Source organism: Anguilla rostrata, chromosome 16, assembly GCF_018555375.3.
Source record: "Anguilla rostrata isolate EN2019 chromosome 16, ASM1855537v3, whole genome shotgun sequence".
NCBI classification, from domain to species: domain Eukaryota; kingdom Metazoa; phylum Chordata; class Actinopteri; order Anguilliformes; family Anguillidae; genus Anguilla; species Anguilla rostrata.
In genome coordinates, this window is record NC_057948.1 from 18,089,559 (window position 1) to 18,109,310 (window position 19,752).

A 19,752-nucleotide genomic window follows, 5' to 3' on the forward strand; every position below is an offset into this window, starting at 1 on the left:
CTGACCACCCAAAGCATTACCAAGCAGAGTTTATTTTGGGCTAGCGGCAGCTGAGCGTCTCCTGCGGTAAGGTTAGCTCCTGGCAGCAGCCTCTCCTCGGCCTGTCAGCAGCTCACACAAACAGCTTTGCTGAGGTCCCCTGGCGCTGGCTGCTCAGATAATTGAAAAACACAGGCGGTCTGCAGGGACACCTGATCTGCATCACGCTCTATTATTAAACCTGTCTTAATTAAGTCAGAGGAAAAACCGAAGGAACAGTTGTTGCTCGTTCCAGTCCAAAAACACAAGGACATAAAAAGTATTTTGAAAAAGCAAGGCTCTTTTAAGCATCAGAAAGCATGACCACAACTTTGTCAGTAATATCAAGGCACTCCTCCTTACGAAAATGCAAAAATAAATAAATAAATAAAAAATTTCATTCCAAAGTGGTTAGATGGGGAAAACCAAACAAATTGTTGAAACTGTTTGAAATCATCTGGAGCACCCCACTGACCCACATCTCATCGCTCTCTACTGACCCCCACTGGTTGACCAGTGGCTGCATTCTGCTTGTCATCTGCTTGCTACACATGAAGCGTCTTCCTCTGACTCATGTCCGTTCGAGCCTGGCTTGTGGTCTCTGGTGTCAACACCAGCACCTGGTGACATCATGAGCCTCCAGAACAGTGTGTGCTTGTCACACTTCTCCCCCTGTACAGGCTGTGGAGACTGCAGCATTGGCACCCTGTCTATAACTGGCCATTCCAAACTGGGAAGAAATCTAGTACTTCGATATTCATGAACCCTGTGTGAAACTATATTGCGGTTTTATTTGTACTCACAGTGAGTGTAGGCCTCTCCTCACCATCAGTCCTTCATAGTCCAAGGCAGCACCGGACAGACTGGGTAATAGCAACAGGATGAGCAAACAGCTCACCCAGATGCAGCTCAAGCAGAGCCTGACGCAGGCACAGCACTGAATGAGCCCAGCTTTCACTCTTTTGTGACACTCCCCTCTGACTGAATGAAGTGCTAATGCAGAGGGGATTCTCCCGACAGCACTCTGTGCTCTTAAAAAAGCTTCATTCATTTTTTATGACTTAGTTTGTTTGATACTGTTACTGTAATTATTTGTATACAGTATTAAGTGTGTATATACAGTAGACAAATTGTGCTTGTGCACAAAGTAATAGGCCAGTTGATTTATTTATATTTACTTGCCCCTATCTTCCCATTGCTGCTGTACTAACAGTGAGAGCAATAAGAAATAAGCTTACACAGGGGCTGTTGCACTCAATGAGCCTAAGTCCCATTGGGTCACATACAGCACTCACTGATTGCCCCACACAGTCAAATCCACAATACTTAGAAGGAAAAGGAGAGAGTGCAGGATAGAATGGTTACCATATATTTATTTAGAATTGAGCTGCAGCTGTTGAATACTATTACAAGAGCCACAGGCAACAACATTTTATTGAAAATGTTGGTGCCAAGACACCAACCATCTTTTGTGTTAGCTACAAAATGCTGTTTATCAACAGCTAATATCGGTGCCACTGGCAGGTTTGAAAACGTTGAACTGGCAATTACCTACAAATGTAGTGACACTGAACTATCTGGAAGCTTGGGGGGGGGATGTAATGTGTGTGTTGTTCGCAAAACAAACAACAAAAAACCTGACCTAGATTTTCAGGGCTGTGGTGAGAATATTTTTCAAACACCTGTCTAAATCTGGTACAGGGCCACAGTACCGCTGGCTCCTGCGATTATGCGGGCTAACAGAGACTCTTTTATAATTCAGCACAGCACCAGTCCCAGGCTGAACGCCGTAAATAGGTCAAAGCCAGAATTCAGTTCAAGCACAGAAGACAGAAACACTGTCCAGAACATCTGGCACAGTGCTCAGCGAAAATCAGAGCAAATTTGTGAAAAGGTTCATGTTTTCTGTGGGAGGTTCTTTTTTCTCTTCAAGTGAAAATGGAGGTGGGATCAGAGAGTTCCTGTAATAAAACACTCTCACTTCCAGGAGTGCGAGCGGGCACAGCTCTGTGCCACTTCTGAGCAGAAGCAGAACACAGGTTTGGAGTTCCTGACTAACGAGCCCAGCCTTTTCTGCTGCTAGCAGAAAAACCGCCAGATTTCATGATGCATGAAATTCCTAAAAACAGTAGCACTGTTCCATTGTATTATTCAGGTGCATTAGCAATTAGTGCATAAAAAGATCCTGCAGTAACAGAACTGAAAGAACAGTTTAGACTTGTGTATCCTGAAGCACAATGCTCAGGTGTTTGGTATTGCACAGTTCAATAAACTGATGACAAATTATATATTGCCGGATATTTTTAAAAAGCCCATCTCCAGGCTAACCTGCACAAGCGCTTCCTTCAGAGGTGGAAACAGCCAAAGACACAGTCAGGCCTGTCAGTGGAAGTTTGCCCTGAGGCAACACGCCTGGCTCTGCCAAACACAGGCCATTTCAGGTTGGTGTCGGGGGGAGACGGGAACACACAGTGGGAGGCCAATCTGCTGGGAGTCCATCTCCGCTCATCGGCTTTCCATGCCCCCGTGAAGGATAAATTAGGCTCATGGTCGTCTTGCAAAAAAGACGCAACGTGAAAATTTAAGTCAGTGAAAATTCTAATTAAATACACTGAGTCATTTGAGGCTGAGAAAAAGAAGGGTTTACAAGGAGAAGCTGGCAAGAATAATAACAGGAAACAATACAGTGCATAACCTATATCTGCCAGGGTCAAAAATCGTATGCAGTCACCACAGAGGCTGAATTCCACAGCTCAGACGCGTCTCAGGTATCTTTCAGCCAGGGCATTGCGGCTATGGCTCCACCTATTCCTTTATATCCTTCAGCTGCGAAACCAAAGTGAAACCTTTTTTCTGTAGTATTACATATCAAGGTCGGTACAGTGCACTTCCAGGAAAGCGAACGTCACAAAGCCCAAAGCAAACAGCGTTGTGTAACACATACTAGGTTTCTTCAGCTGTAACAGGCATTCCGCGTGTGAATGTACAGTATTGCAGTGTTCTGCAGGTTCCAATTGTGTTCACTCTTTCTTAGTCTGTCCCTCCCTTAGCTCAGTGAGACAGAGGAGCTGTTGCAGCACAAAGCAGGTAGCAACTTGTTGTGAACAGCAGGAGACAAAAAGTCCCCTTTATTGGTCAAAACTGCCACTTCCTTGTGAAACTGAATGGCAAATAATGTGAAATACAGTGTGCATTTCAGTTGTAACTTCAGTTAAATACATTTTTTTTTAATTTGTGATTTATTTAAAGTTATTTCAAAAGTTCTGTACATCATAAGGAATCAGATATGTTCTTTTGTTGGAGAAAAGAGATGTTAGTCCAAGAGGGGGCCATTACTGGCTGTGATGCCGTAGTTTTCCGTTCTCTGGATTTTATGTCTGGGTTTGTGTCCTTTTAAAAGCCTCAGACAGAAGGCTGCTATATTCAGAACTCATCTAAGGAAGATCCCACCCACATTCTTTCCAGGAAGTTCATAAAAATGCCTTCTCTGAGGCTGCACTTCAAGGTTATTTCAAGGTTAATTTAGAACAAACTGTACAACAAAGTCTTCTTCTCAGAAAAACAGGATGGGAGAAAAATTGTGGAAAACGAATAATATTATTAATTTTAAAATTATTATTAATTTATACAATTATTAAATTATTCATAAAATTATTAATTCTGTTCGTATTTTAAGCTGCAGTATTTTTCTTCAGTAGACAACTTGCTACACTTTTTGTGTCTGCATTCTAGAGTACAATTTAGAGTAACGGGGTAATCTGCTGACAACTGATTTTTTTTCAGTCTATGTTTAATTAAGGGACACTGACACATCAATATTCTTATTGTGCAGCATGACACAGTGCCTGGAGTGCAATGCCATACCTAAACTGTGGGGGGCAGTGTGAGTCATCCTCCTTGGCAGGATCTGCCAGGTCCTGGGGAGCGAGCAGGCTGACGTCCTCACCCTGCTCCTGGTGCTCCGTCATCGTCTTTGGCCTGGGAAAGAAACACATGCAACAGAGTCACAAAAGCACAGCCTGGCTACACACACACACACACACACGTGATGCGCGCGCACACACACACACACACACACACACACACACACACACACACACACACACAACAACACGTGACGCGCACACACACACACACACATCAGAACACACTCAGGCATCTGCCCTGTTGGGAGCACACTGCGGCGGACATGTTCCAGGTCACAGTTAAAGGTGTGACAAACCGGCTCTCGGCTGGTTCCCGTCTCTTTCTAAACAGAGCTGCAGGACAGACCAGGCAGGCCAATTCCACCAAAATCGCAGATCTTTCCTGCTCTCTGGGGCCCCTTGAGGGGTTTAATATGCATCAGTGCCCTGAGAACCAGAACTAGCCGAGTCACAGGAGGGAGAGCGGGCAGAATGTTTAGAAATACCAGACCGCTCTGTCCCTGAGGCAGTCTGCTGTTTTTCATTTGAATAGTAACTCCCAGCCTGACCCGGACAGCCTATAGCATGGGGTAATCGAATGAAACACAACCACATGCATTCTCTCTAAGGCTGTGCTCAAGGGGTGGGAACCCAGAAATTTCAGAAAACAGAAATCACCTTTATTTGTACACCGGCAGCCAATGAGGTTCTGTTATGGTTAACTCAATGAGGTCAGTGCACATGAGCTCAATACAATGACTACGGATTACAGCACATACGTTGGGTCAGGGAAGTGCACAGCAGGTCCGTAATCTATAGACCTATCAGGGAAACAGGGCCAGAGGGTAAAGTACAAGGCCAGCCGCTGATCCACTGATGCAGAGTTCCTCACTCCAAAGCTGCCAGGGGCGCCTGAACCTCGAGCAGGCAGGGACTGAAACAGCCCCCTCTGAGTTCCATAGGGGGAGGGTGTAGGAGTGCTGGGGATCCGTGTGTGTGTGTGTGTGTGTGTGTGTGTGCGTAGGTGGATGGTAAGGTACACATTGTTTTAGGACTGAGAAGGTTTATGTTTTGTCTACAACACTTCCTGCAATTCTCATGCTGGTTAAACAGCACAATGACTGTATGTGGGACCTGTGTGAGAGCACAACTGCAATATTTACACACATACCACACACATGTAAAGCCACACAAAATACTTTATGTAACCATGGAGAGCATGTCTCTTTTTCAAGAGAATAGGTGGAAGTCAGAGAGAACAAGGGTAAAGCCCCTGGAACAGTTCGTTGGGTTAACGCAGATTTTTTTTCTTGTAGAGGCCAAGCTTAATCTCTCCAGATACAAATCAGCATCCCAGTATGCCCACCAGGGGCTCGAACTCCACAAGCTGCCAGTGAAACACCCTACCACTAGGCTATCCTGAACACCTGTATATATACAGTCCCTTAAATAGGTGTTTGCCCCATCCAGATTTCCTCTATTATTGCATATCTGTCATACTGAATGGATTCAGATCTTCAGACAAAATGTACTATTATACAAAGGGAAACAGAGTAAACACAAAACACATTTTAAAAAAAAATTATTTATTTGATGATAAACACCCATATCACACATGTGAAAAAGTAATTGGCCCCTTAGTTACTCAATAAATTGATAATTAGATTCAGCTGATTGAACACAGCCAGGCTTGACTGCAGCAAGCCATGCTGAATCTAAACCCCACTCATACTGGACCTTACCATCAGAGTGAAGCAGTCACCGCAAAGTTCATATAAGCACACTATGCCACAATCAAAGGAAATTCCAAAGAGTTGAGGAAAAAAATCAGTCTGAAAAGAGTTACAAAGCCATTTATAAGGCTCTGGGGCTCCACCGAACCACAGTGGCAGCCATCTCCATCTCTAAGTGGAGAACACTTGGAACAGAGGTGGATCTTCCCAGGACCGGCTGGCCTGCCAAAATGTCTCCATGGACACAGCAAAAACTCATCCAGGAAGTCTCGAAAGTTCCCAGAAAAACATCGGAATAACCGCAGACCTCTCTAGCCTTCAGCTAAGGTCCACAATAAGGAGGAGACTGGGGAAAAATGGGGTTCATAGAAGAGAAGCAAGGCAAACCACTGGTTACCAAGAGAAACATCCATGCTTGTCTCACATCTGTCAAAAAGCACCTGAAGGATCCCCAAGCATTTTGGGATTATATTCTATGGACAGATGAGTCAAGTGGAACTTTTTGAACAACATGGATCCCATTATGAATGAATGAATGAATCATTGCATTTATACAGCACTTTTGCAAATGCTCAAAGTGCTTTACTGTGATGAGTGGGAACTCACCTTACCCACCACCAATGTGTAGCACCGCCATGTCTGGCGGAAAGCAAACGCAGCATTTCACGTAAGAACATCATACCAACAGACAAACATGCTGGTTTTAGTGTGATGGTGTGGGGATGCGTTGCTGCCATGGAACCTGGATGACTGCACTTCTTTAGGAGAATGTCCAGTCATCTGTCTGTGAGCCTAAGCTGAAGTGTAATTGGGTCACGCAGCAAGACAATGATCCAAAATACAAAAGCAGGTCCACGACAAATATATACATAACCGAATCAGTGCTGCAGAATCACAGAGAAACACAGCAGATGCAGACGCAGAGTCACGCTGTTTGAGTGGACAGAGTCTGGGGTCCATCAGTGCATATGGTGCAAAAGATAACTGTGCAGTTAGGAACCCTTGATAACAGGCACTAAAAATAGAGGTGAGAGCCTGGGTGGAAGCTTGAGGAGCGAGAGCAGGTTGTGTGTGATGAGGATTCTCTCAAACCAATTAGCGACTGTGTGGCTTCATCATTTGACTAGTGTGGGGGGAGTATGTGCATGTTCTCATTATAAAGGCGCTAGGCTAACCAAAACAAAAAAAACTGACGAAAAATCCCCCACACACTTTAACTGTCAATGTGGCAAATTTAGCAAAACTATTAGCAATTTTGAGAGCTAAATAATTATTCAGGCTTTCTCGCCTGCTTTTTTTAAAAAAAGGCAACAGTCTTTACAGAACAGCCACAAGATGATAACACGTATCATGCCTTACAGATGACTACTCTTCTGATAACTCTCTTCAAGTTCAAGGCGAGTTCTCAAGGATAAAATGATTCTCTGGCTTGATAATAATGAAGGCCAGGTAAACCCAAAGACAGGTGGACCGACTTATTCTGACCAGGTGCTAAACGTTCTGTGAAGCTTATGCTTGGCCCATGTTCCAACCATGCTACCAACACAGACCCAGTACCAAAAATACCAAATGTGCTTTTGTGCAGCATTTTCACCTTGCTCTACCAGCCCTCCTGTGTCTGACCGTCTATTTGTCCTCGAAAGGTTTAGCGATGCACCCCACGTTCTTGCATACTGGCCCTGGCTGGATTAGCAGTCGTTCTCGCATATTGGCCCTGGCTGGATTAGCAGTCGTTCTCGGATATTGGTCCAGGCTGGATTAGTGGGTGTAATCTGTGGCATCCCCTTGCTGCTATTTCGGGCAGCCGCTGGGGACAAGCGGAATGAGAGAACAGAATAATTGATTCAGAGAGGGAGGGGTGAGCCCTGAGAACACGGCTGGGAGGCACTGGAGACCACAGCAGATGGGGCTCTCAGATCAGTCTTTATAAAACCTGACACACACACACACACACACTCAGACTCACAACCAGACAGACACACACACAAACACACTCAGACTCACAACCACACACACACTCACACACACTCAGACTCACAACCAGACACACACACACACACACTCAGACTCACAACCAGACACACACACACACACACACACACACACACACACACACACACATTATTTCTGTATTCTGTACAAACGCCTGAGCTGTGCACATATGTTACATTATAGGCATTTAGCAGACGCTCTTATCCAGAGCGACGTACAACAAGTGCATAGGTTTCATGATGTAGAGGCGCAAAAGAAACACTAGAGTGAAGTAAGGATATGTGGCTTCACTTCAGACTGATGGCAGGCCTTGTGACAGGAGGAGCTGTTCTTACTCTCAGTTATCACAGCAGTGGGAGCGGTGTGGTGGAGGGCAGAATGTGTGGACACTCTGGGGGAGACCTGCCCTCTGTCTACTCCACTGAGAGAGAACAGAGGCCATGCTGTGCGCACCAGCCACACAGGTATAGCTCAACCGCATAATCCTACTACAGCCCATCTGCTACACTCTCATCACACTTCAGCACATTTTGTCCTCCCTAAATATCATCAGCATCAACTTTCTTTTGTATGAGTTTGGATGCTTAAAAAGTCCTCGGAGGAAGCTGGGAGAGACTGCAGGGTGGGCACTACGATTGGCTGACACAGACTGCCGAGCTGGCACTGTGATTTGCTGGAAGAGGCAGCTGGGCGGGAACTGTGATTGGCTGGGAGATACTGCAGGGCGGGCACAGTGATAGGCAGAGATCTAATCAGACTGGTGAAAGCAAGAGTGCTCGGCTGGCACCAGAGCCTGTCTGACACAAAAGAGCTTTCATACCGTCGACAACCACTGTGACTGCAAGCAAAGCATGACTGGCGGGGTGCTCAGAGTGCTCATTGGAGAATATTATATAAGATTTGAGAAGACTCCAGCACAGGCAGAAATATCTCCGACAGCTCACACTGCCTAAGACCACAGAGAGAGAGAGTATGAGAGAGAGAGTGTGTGAGAGAATGAGGTGAATACCAGCCCCTCCCTTGATGGAGCGAGGGTGGGGGTATGATTGTGCCAAGAGCTGCAGGTTTCTTATTCTGTGCTGTTGTTGCCTTGCATTCTTAGTCATGCAACGTCAAAGATCCACAGGAAGGGAAACAGCAGCACAACAACGGTCTGTGGCCATGACGACCCTTTCCCAGACCAGCCATTGTGCCCTCTCCCCATGAGTGCGCCCTTCCGCCTTCCCGAAGCAGGCTGCTACCTTTCCCACCGCACAGCCGAGCACAAGCGGCCACGAGAAGCAAGCGCAAGCGCTGCGCTCTCCTCTGCTGTCATAGCAACAGCACGAGTCCATTTGTAGTGGGTATTCAGCTGTTCCTGTACTACTCAGAAATAGGCACACTAAGGACATAATTTACAGGGGTGATTGGGGGGTTACAACCCCTCAATATTACAAAACAGGCCAAACAACCTTCCAATAATACAGCATGATGATGAAGAAAATAATTTCATACAATAAAGATAGGAATTTCATGATGTGATTGGGATATACTGATCAGTAAGGCCGGGTGTCTGTCACGGAAGTTGCAGGTGCCATGGATTCCTTTTTTTCCCCCATTTTTTTGCCATTTCAGCAATTTCCTTTATTTTTAGTGCTTTCTGTGATTTTTCAGCAGTTTTGACTGGTAACTGTCAACCTCAAGATAGCATAAGGTGTTATTTGCATAGGCCTACACATTTCAACAATAGCCTATTGCTAAATGCTGGGAAAAACAAAGTGCAACAATGTATACAGATTGTGGAATGCGTTGGGATCAAGATTCTCATTTGACAGCGCCCGTCAACAGCGTTGATGCCCAGCACTCCTCACCCTGTTACTGTAACATCAGTGACATCAGGCGCTCATCAGAGACTCAACCCCTGCAATGACCAACATATTGCACCAAAGCAAAGAGACACACATGTTTTATTCTAGTAATGTAATTTCAGCACGCTCTATTTCAAACAACATTTTGCTAAAGGCAAAAGGCGTGCTCTTTCTTTCCACGATGGACCAATTTAAGCGAGCAAATGCACCGGCCTATCAAAGTATTTCACTCGGCTGTTTTATAGCTGCTGGCAACTGCCCGACGCCCGTAGATGTTCTTTTAAAACTTCAAGCACTTGTTACTGCTGCTACAAGTTGCGCGTGTTATTTCAATCATTTCCCACAGTGAGCAAAAGATCTATGAATTAATTTAATAAATGAATGTTTAAAAAAAACTGATTTTTCCAGCTTATTCAGTTTGCCGTGATTTTCCACAACGTTGCTGTGACTACTCTGTGACTTCAGCCAATATTTTCTGTGACAAACACCTAGGCTTACTGATCTGTTGTTTTTCACCAGAAATGATCGTTTCACAGCTGTTCTTTTAAAAAGCCCTCTGGACCCCCCTAGAGGGTTGCAGTTATTGGTGTCTATGCATTTCACACCCCTAAAATTCATACTAAAGTTACGCCCTTGAGGCACACCTTGTCAATGGCCTAAGGTAATGCCTTGTTCAAATGTCAAGGATCGCAGCTTGAATCTTGCTCAAACAAACCAGAAAAATCAACCCTCTCACATAAACAAATTTATGTAAGAATACAGTACAAACAGTAACACAAGGAGATGAAATGCCCTTGGCATTTGAACAAGGAAATACCTTCGGCCCTCAAACAAGGTAATAACTTGTTCAAATTTTAAGGGTCACAGCTTGAATCTTGTTCAAACAAGCCAGAAAGACTACCCCCCCTCCCCCCCCACACACACACACACACACACACACACACAAACTTACGTAAAAATATAGTACAAATAGTAACACAAGTAGATGAAATACTGTTAAGTAATACAAAAGAAAAATGCTAAGATTTAGGCACACCACGTCAGATTGCATGTGTTGTTGATTTTTTGTTTGTTAAGAATTAATGCAGTTCTTAATGCCTTAATCGACTGCTTACTAGACTAGACTGCCATAGCCTACCGTAAATAAGTAACGTTAGTTCTGAGTCACGACACACCTGTTTCTGCTCTACCATAGAGTGCTAAAGTTCCGCCCACCGTCCTCGAGCGCTCCGCAGCATTCCCCGTCGTTGGCTATCCAGAGCTGGATCACATAACATATCACGATACGTATTATGTACCTGGAAAATGGCAGAAAGTATAGCGATATGATACTTCGGCCATAACGCCCACGCCTAGGTTGGCTAGCATTTGTCTTCAGTTCCATTCCATTTATAAGTGAAACCATATGTCAGAGCATAAGGTATACAGCCTACATGCTTGAAAGAGCAGACAGAGGCTGTATGGGGAAATTCCACATAGACCATCTCTTGTTTCTCACCATTCAGTGACTGGAATTCAATATTGCGTCTCACTTTTTCACCTTCATTACGGCACATTTATGAGATCTAATCTTCACCTGGATTTTGGCATATCCACCAGATCTTATCTTCACCTTTATTACGGCACATAAATCAGAACTAATCTTCACCTTCATTACGGAACACGTACCAGATGTAATCTACCTCTTTAATGTAGCCCATTATCCAGCACTGATTCGCCCTCCTGATTAAAGAATATTTACGAGACCCGTCCTCATCTCCTTTATAGCCCATTTAAAAAATATCACCTCCTCTTCATTAAACTACACTTACTAGGCCTCAGCCTCATCCTCCTCCTCCTATTAAAGCGTGTTTACTGGGAGGCCACAAGATGGGCTGTGAATCCAATTACCTTAATCCGGTACTTATCTGAAGATTCAGTGACTGTTTAAAGTACACGACACCACTTCGGCCCCCGATAACTCCACCCGCCTGTCCCCACGCACAGCACCCGACCCAAGCACACGATCCTCTATGGAAGCAGCTGCTGCAGTCACCATACGCCGATTAAGACAGAAATCAGTGCCGCCGGAGTAAGTAACACACAGCCCTGGCATCCTGTTAAAGGGGAACGCGCCCAAACCCCCCCCCCCCCCCGCCCCCAGCAGCCGACAGCATAAATAAGGCCTAAGGGCGCCTAGACCACATCCTCCTCCCCTGCACTAATCAGAAGACCCTACAGAGACTGCCACCCACCGCACCACATGACTTATTAAAGTGCGGGGGATTGGGCCCCACCCACCACCCATATCTTAATTGCGAAGGGACGCAAAGAGCTTGGCACGCCTGGGGCGACTCCCGTTAAAGATCTTCAGGAATCCATGACCCAGAGGTCCACCACATGACGGAAAGAGCTCGGGAGCCACAGTCGAGTCGCCTTTAGGATAAACCACACTTCAGAAGCGTGCTTTATCTAAACCCTCACCGTTTACAGTTACTCCCCTGTCACCCACATACATTTAGAAGCCCCTCAATATAAAAGGGTCCAGTTCTTCCTCAAAATGAAAGCAGGAGACACTCGCCTTTATAAATTAGATTGCTGTTTTTCCCTCAAGAGCTGAATAATGTTCTTGCTTTAATTCCCTCGTTAGTGCCTCCATGCAATTTGCCAGCCAGATGCATGACCTGAAAATCAGTGCAAAAAAGAGTGATATCCACAAAGCACTTCTCACTGTCCTCTACTTTTCATCCTCCACACAACTGGACCTCTCACAGTTTTGCGCTAAGCTAATCGCTTTTTGGAGTACTCGTTTCATAAGCCAACTGGCGACTTAGTGTCCACTGCAAGCATCAGCTGATGATGCATAGGCCAGCAATAACAAAGCAACACAAGGAATGTAGTTCTTTCAACTGCCCATTCTACACGACATTCTATCAGAATCACGTGATGAGGAGTTCATATATGTCAAAATAAAAAAATTAAGAAACACTGGAATTAATATTGGTTTCCTGTGCCTTGTGAGCTAGTCATAGCTTTCACAAAAGATTGGGAAAGGCCCTTCTCACTGATTATCATTTGGAGATCTTGAATGAGATGTCACATTTTGCCTGATGTCATTTCCTGTTCTCACCTCACAACACACTCTGTACTTACACCACAAGCCCCTTGCAACATCAACATTTACAACAATCTGACAGTTTAGATGGTCAACTCAAAACGTCAAGGCTTTTGCAAATGCATTTCTCAGCATACCAGGTGCACTCTCTCCTTACGAAAAAAAAATTCTATCCATAAAGGAGGACAGAAGGCCTACAACATGTTAAAGATGAACACATCAAAGCAAAGCTGTGTGGTCCTTGCATTTAAAAGGGCAGTAGGAAACCAAGCTATACGTTTACAACTGCTTGGAGATGCCATCCCAGCAGGAAAGGCTCCTCTGACAGAGAAGTCATCAAAGCATTTGAGGTGAATGCATTTTCCCTTTCTGCAATGCAAATTCAGGGAAATATTCTCTTGGCCCACACCGTCCCTCTGCAGACGAACCACCTTCATTCTTTGCATGCATGTGTGCGGCAGTGTAGCATAATGGGTAAGGAAGTGGGCTTGTAACCTAAAGGTCACAGGTTTGATTCCCAGGTAGGACACTGCTGTCGTACCATTGAGCAAGGTACTTAACCTGCATTGCTTCAGTATATATCCAGCTGTATAAATGGAGGCAATGTAAATGCAGAATGTATAAAATGTTCTGTTAGTCGCTCTGGATTAGAGCGTCTGCTAAATGCCTGTAATGTAATGTGAACACAAGCAAACCATGGCCTGCTCCAGAGAGCAGATGACTGTTTACAGAAGCCAGGGAGATTGTTTTCCCAGTACTCAAGAAAGGACTTTTAAAAATAGGAGTTTAACACAATCCTCATTCACCTGAGGAACTGAAAGCCTATCTCTCTAGGAGGAACTACAAAAACAAGACAGGCAGCAAAGTTTTTTCCAGAGAAAAGGCGATAAGCCGGGGAACTTTCTCAGCCTACAAACAGAGCTGGAGAATTTCAGCACCTCTTCTGCTTGATCTCAAACACTCAGTGTCTCAAATTCATGGCAGAGGTCCCAAACCAACTCGTGAGCAGAGGCAGCTTCGTGCCCAGCAGGTGAATGTCTCTCACCGAGAAGCACCAAAATTAGGTGGCCGGCTGGGGGACCATTCCTTCTGCTGCTTTTCAAGCAGTGTGGACTAGAGATGGTAAAACAGGCAGGGTTAGACTGAGGTAAAAACAATAGAAACGTAGTTTAGGATGACGGTTTTGTGTGAATCAAAAATAGGATGGAGAGATTAAAGAGGCAGTTCACCCAAAAATAAAACTAATATTTGTGTGTACAGTTCTTGTGACCTTTTTGTGTACAGTTTCATCGAAAACTACTTTCAACCAATGTATGCCAGCTTTGTACATTCGCGCAAAGTCTCAACCAAAGCACGCCAGTATTCTGGGGCACAATATCTTTGAGAGCCACAAACACTGGCCTTGTTCAGGTCTGTTATATCAGGCTGAGCTGCACCGGATATCTAGAAAACTTGCCAAATCTCAGTTAAACTATCTGGATGGATAGATAACACTCCAGTGAAGTGTATGCTTAGCTTTACTTTATATTAGGGTTAATTGCCCCATTAAATGGAAATCATTTCCCATAGTTGACAGTCCACAGATAGCAATAGTGCTTTTTGTAAAATCAACCACAATGAAAAGCAGTAAAGAAAACAATCCTCACACTATAATTTCACTATAATTATGTCTTCTATATAATAGGACAAAACACCATTTTACAGAGTCTCCGTCCCAAATGAAATGGAATATATCAACAATAAAGCTGGGTAGAGCTGTGAATGGAAGCTCTACCCAACTCTGGTGACTGGATCTCTGATCAGTCACGCACACCAAGAATCTAACATTCAGACAGGATGTGGCGGTTATGACTTTCCCACACCCTTGGGTATTACTGAGGGTAATCTTATTTCAAGACTTATGGTTCTGTTTCTGTTTTCACATGCATGCGTTGAACGGCTGAGCTACGTGCATCACCTCCGCTTCTGCAGATGACACATCTGCAGGCGAGCACAACGCTCCAGGCCTTTGGCTCTGACAAATATGCCTGCCACCTGCTCAGTACTGCATAAAGTTAAAATGAGCTACTTTTCATGCAGCCATCCCCTTCATTTTTAAAATACCTCCAGTGATGATGTACTGAAGCAAGCCCTTGAGCCAGCCAGAATGGCAATGAAAAACACAAACACGGACTTTGGACTTTTAACACTTCTTAGTGAAAGCAAAGCCATAATCCTGAGCGAGGCCATTGAGATCTCCATCCTGTTTCAGCTCTGAAGCATGGCCATTACAGCTGAACCACGCCTGTTTCTGCTTTACATGCACGCTTCACAGGAAGATTCCATTCCAGCTTTCAAAAGTAATAACTTATATCAGAAAAAAAAATCAAGCAATTATTCTGGACTCAAAAATAATATTTTCACATGTTCATATACATGTGTCTGATCAAAATGTTGTCTTTCCTGCAACAGCACTGCACACATTTTATACAAAAGGATCAATTACATATTTAACAAAAAATAAACATACTGTAACTCCCTGATTCAGAAATCTAAAAGCGTGATATTTGACAAACTGCAGGGGTCGAGATTTGAAAAAAATTATGAAGGGGTGGGGATAGGGAGGGGGGCAGATAACACAATTTGTAGCCTGTAGGCTACTTTTCTCTCTCTGTACTTGTTACTCAGCTTTACCAAATTTGTTGCCAACACCATTGTCTGATGTAAATCATCTTTTTGGTTGAAAGGTGGTATACAGATAAAGTTTATTATTATTCATATAATTAATTATTATTAATAATAAACTTGCTATTTAAGACGCTGAAAATGTAGCACACTAGCTGGCACTGAAATGCGTGAGACTGAGGGTCTTGCCATGCGAACGCGAGACTGGTCCTCAAAGTGGGAGGCTCAGACCCGATGCATGTGATTGACAGCTATGGAGGAGCCAATCAGAGACACTCCAGTGACACAGGAAATGCGCTCATCAGGAGAGCAGTCTGGCTGCCACAATCACAGGTTCCAGCCTCGACTAGATCATCAGCTGACAATGACCAGGAGACTGCAGCAGAGGGACACAACTGGGCAACAAACAGACAAACACTTATAGGCTACCGGCTGTCATCAGTAAGTCTGACTGGCAGAAGCACTCCTCACAAAATGACTACTTACTAATGAGTGCAACGAAGGAGTTCACTGCACACTACAGATGCAGTGTTTAGGGCATGCGACTGCAAATGCAGTTTGCTGGGCATGCAGGGGCAGATGCAGTGTTTTGGGCATGCGACTGCAAATGCAGTTTGCTGGGCATGCAGGGGCAGATGCCGTGTTTTGGGCATGTGAGCGCAGATGCAGTGTTTCGGGCATGTGGGTGGAGACGCAGTGTTTCGGGCATGCCAGTGCAGCTGCACATGGCTCTGAGGTAACTCAAGAGGTACAATTGGCTATTTTGAATTGGGGAGAAATTTTTTTAAATGAAAAACTTAATTTAAGAAAAAGAGCCAACTGGAGACAGAGTACAGGGTCGGCCCAAAGAAAACAGAAAAATTACGCATGCTGATACTGGTCTGCCAGAGCCATTGGGTGGAGCCCATTTCACTAGACTACTAACCAACTTACTTCATGAAAAGAACCACGCCTTGCTTTCCCTCTCCTCAAGCCAGCTTTCCAATGGGCATTTTTGATTGGTATGTCTTTGCCAAAAAATTCCCCAAAAAGTGCAAGACTGTGTATAATTACCCATTATAGGAAACAATGAGGCAAGGCTTCATTTAATGCTCTCACTTAATGACCATACAAAGCAATCAACAACAAAAATATAAACTTAGTGAAGTAAGACCCCTCTGCAGGGTGTTTGTATCATTTAGCCCTTTGCACCATAATTATTTTCCCCTCTGGTACTTGCAGTTCTCACATTTTCAGATGGACATAAGATTGTGCTCTAATTACCAGGTCACTTGTAGGTTTGCATCGGCTGTTGATGCTGGAGGACTGAAATGTTTATTTGTGTCAAAGACAGACAAAGGGGAAGACAACAACATTAGACTGTATGTACACATGCTTAAGTTTGGAGTTCAAACATTCTAACCCAAACAGAACAATGCAGAACGAGTCCCCGTCTTACATGCAATGTGGAATGTTTGTTTGTGGCTATTGAATAAATACCCATAAAGAAAAAACGAAACAAAACAAACTTGTATTGCGTGCTTTTAGCAAACACGTTAGCGCTTTGATTCCATTTTCTGTTCTGTATTAGTATTTTAACCTGAAAATTAGTCAACTTCAGAAATAACATCAGGGGAAGTCACAGTGAATTCTCACAGATGAGATGAATATCAATACAAACAGAGATATTCGAGAGCTTATGTTCCTGTGAAAAATGAACCTAATTTACATGTAGGCTACAGTAGCCCACATACAGCCCCTCACAGCACAATTATAGCACAGACTTCTCAACTCTGTTCAAGCAGTGCATTTAATTGACTGGTTTCGACTACACATAAGCTTTTCAAAAATTGTCCTTAAACGTACCAAACCAGGAATTTCCCCAAATCCATTTTACGGCTACGAAGCAGGCTAGCGTTAAAACCTTTTGTACTGAACCACTGGAGTGAATAAAAACCAAGAATAAAACTAAACTCCTACATCCAGCGTCCTCCTACTACGGAATTAACCAAATGGTTACGTGTTGAAACGATATCTTATAGTTGTTACACATATAGCGAGTTAGTTTGCACGTGGTAATGTTTCAGCCTATTATCGGATGTTCTTTTTAGTAAACTAGCTCATTTATTCTGTGGTTGGCGGTGCTCTTCCAGGTAGCTGGCTTTGAGTTATTCGTACAGTATAAACATGGACTGCATTTGAAACGGCAGTCATTAATCTCCCTGGTTCAAATACCAAACCGTAAAATATTCGAGAATGTATTCATGTTTCCACGTCGCTTATATCCGATGTAACTATGAACAGATCGGAACCAAAAATCGGCTCTTTGTAAAGCGGTTAGGTTTACAGTTAACCCAAGCGGTTCAAGCACAGGCTGAAACAAATCTGCCGTTTTCTAAGGAACCATGTTGTCTACTAGGCTACTGGTATAAACCTACCTTTGCCGCTATTGTTGGTTTACAGCACAGGTGACAGTCATTTCTTCTGTCGACTGGGGATAAAAGAATCGGTAGAAGCTCTGCATCGTTCGAAAAGGTCGATGTTAAAAGAAGGCGAAAAAAAACACCATTCAGCCGAGCTGTCAACACGACGGTAGAAACAGCGAGGAGGCTGGGTCTGTGCTTGCTAACTTGTTGCGTTGAGCATCCACTGGTTGAAGTGGGCAGTGCCTTACTCGACGCACACGTATAGCGGATTTTAAAGTAGCTTACTGTAACTAATCTTTAATTCTTAAACACCTTTGCACTTATCTTTGCACATATTGATGGTGTGCTACCTGAGTCCACCAATAAGAGCGATTAATAGACTATATAGCCTAGGGAAGCTATTTGCTGAAAAGTAAAACTATTACATTTTACAATGCAGTTTTAAACCAGGTGTCAATTATAGCCTATGTTATTAACTGCATGTAGCCTATGAGCATATTTTCAATAATGAATATAGCCTACTTGATTTATTTTTGTAATAAAATCACTCGCTGTAACAAACAGGAGCAACACTGTATAAGCATTTGTGTATCCTATTTGTACTTCACATGAACCCCTCGAAAACGAGAATGATTTTTTTTTTTAAACCAAGAACAAAATTTCTAACTAAAATAAATTAACACGGGCATATTTATGCATTTGTTTACTGGTTGCAGAATTCATAACCTTGATTTCACAAGTTATTAATGAGAAAAATCGTCTGACCTCCCTACAAGAGCATTTTTGGCAGCACAGGAGTTGCGTCCGACGTTGCCACGTGTATTACTAAACTGGGCAGCTGGGTAGAGGAGACAAAGACGTCTCTCATAAACTGATTCCGATGCCCCCCCTCCGAAAAAAACTCTCATTAGGCACCAGTCAATGCAGATTCCGCTGTGCCGCTTGGTTTTTGTTTATGTATTTATTATCTATTTTGTTAGTCCACGTGCTGTTCTCTTTCGTTTAGGAATAGGTCAACTGAAAGGAAGAATGCGCCGCTTCACCTACAGTCTGCAACTCCTGGCACAAGTGCGGAGAAATCTATCCATGAAATTGCACACAATGACCAATTTGTCTTACCCATCGATGCAAACATCCTGAGCATGAAGCTTTTGCAAACTAACGATTAGATGTCACCACTGAAGAAAACACTCGAATTCCTATCCCAAGCATGCTTTTTTCCCCCTCTGGCGCGAGGCCGTGCACCAATTCAGACAGGTATCGGGCACTTCCTTCAGACTTTATACAAGGGTCGCCTCCATGGCAACCACAGCTCTGCTCACACAAGTGGTCAAGCCAGAGTATTTGTATGGGGCTTTTTATATTCTAACTCAGGTCGCCTGATTCCCAGAAAAGCTGCAAGAAAAACAACAACCACCTCTCGCTCAGTCCTTAGCTCCTTAGACTCTTTTCAGACCCACATCCATAAACATTTTTCATTTACCGCGACCAAAAATGTTTGTTTTATACTGAAACTATTTTCAGGGTGAAATGAATGTGATAATATTAATACATTTCTTAGATCTTATAAAAAAGGGAATGTTTCGTTTGAGCACAAATAAAACTGACATTTTTCTATAAATGCATCGTATTGTATTAATGAGAAGTTCGGCAACATGGTGTGGAATGGCTGTTATTCTGCTTAAGTGTGATGGCAGTTGATAGAGAGACTCTGTTTGTTTTTTGAAAACATCCCAGTAAACTAATCTGAGGCAGCTTTCATAACCTAGCAGGCACTAGCCTTCGAATAGTGTTTCATACCACAAAATAATAATTAAAAAAGCTGGCTGCATTCGAGATTAGTATTATGCCTCAGAGATTTTCATGGCCTATGAAGAGCCCAGTAAGCATGGCACTGGAGACTGATGATGTCTATTCCCCCAGTACACAGGCACAGAGCAACACACATCATGCAGCCGCTGTGCTGTTCTTTCTTGTAATGACCGTGGCAATACGAGTAACCGTTGCTGTGTAGGAGCCCCTTTGACCTGAGCTTTTCTACAGTGGGATGGGAGCTGAAGTTCTGAATGTGCATCATATCCAGCTGTGCCGAAA

The 19,752-nt window shown here is 43.8% G+C and overlaps 1 protein-coding gene across 4 annotated transcripts in view; it reads right to left on the reverse strand.

Moving 5' to 3' along the window:
- LOC135241789 (GRAM domain-containing protein 2A) overlaps positions 1-19,752 on the reverse strand; it is a 38,433-nt gene that overhangs the window by 17,640 nt on the left and 1,041 nt on the right. For 2 of the 4 annotated variants that reach the window (XM_064312466.1, XM_064312467.1), the window contains exon 2: positions 3,883-3,996. In XM_064312466.1, coding sequence (XP_064168536.1) covers positions 3,883-3,996 — 114 coding nt within the window. Of the gene's footprint in view, positions 1-3,882; positions 3,997-17,670; positions 17,902-18,777; positions 18,916-19,752 lie in introns of those variants that run through there. The other 2 variants (XM_064312469.1, XM_064312468.1) reach the window with 2 other exon arrangements.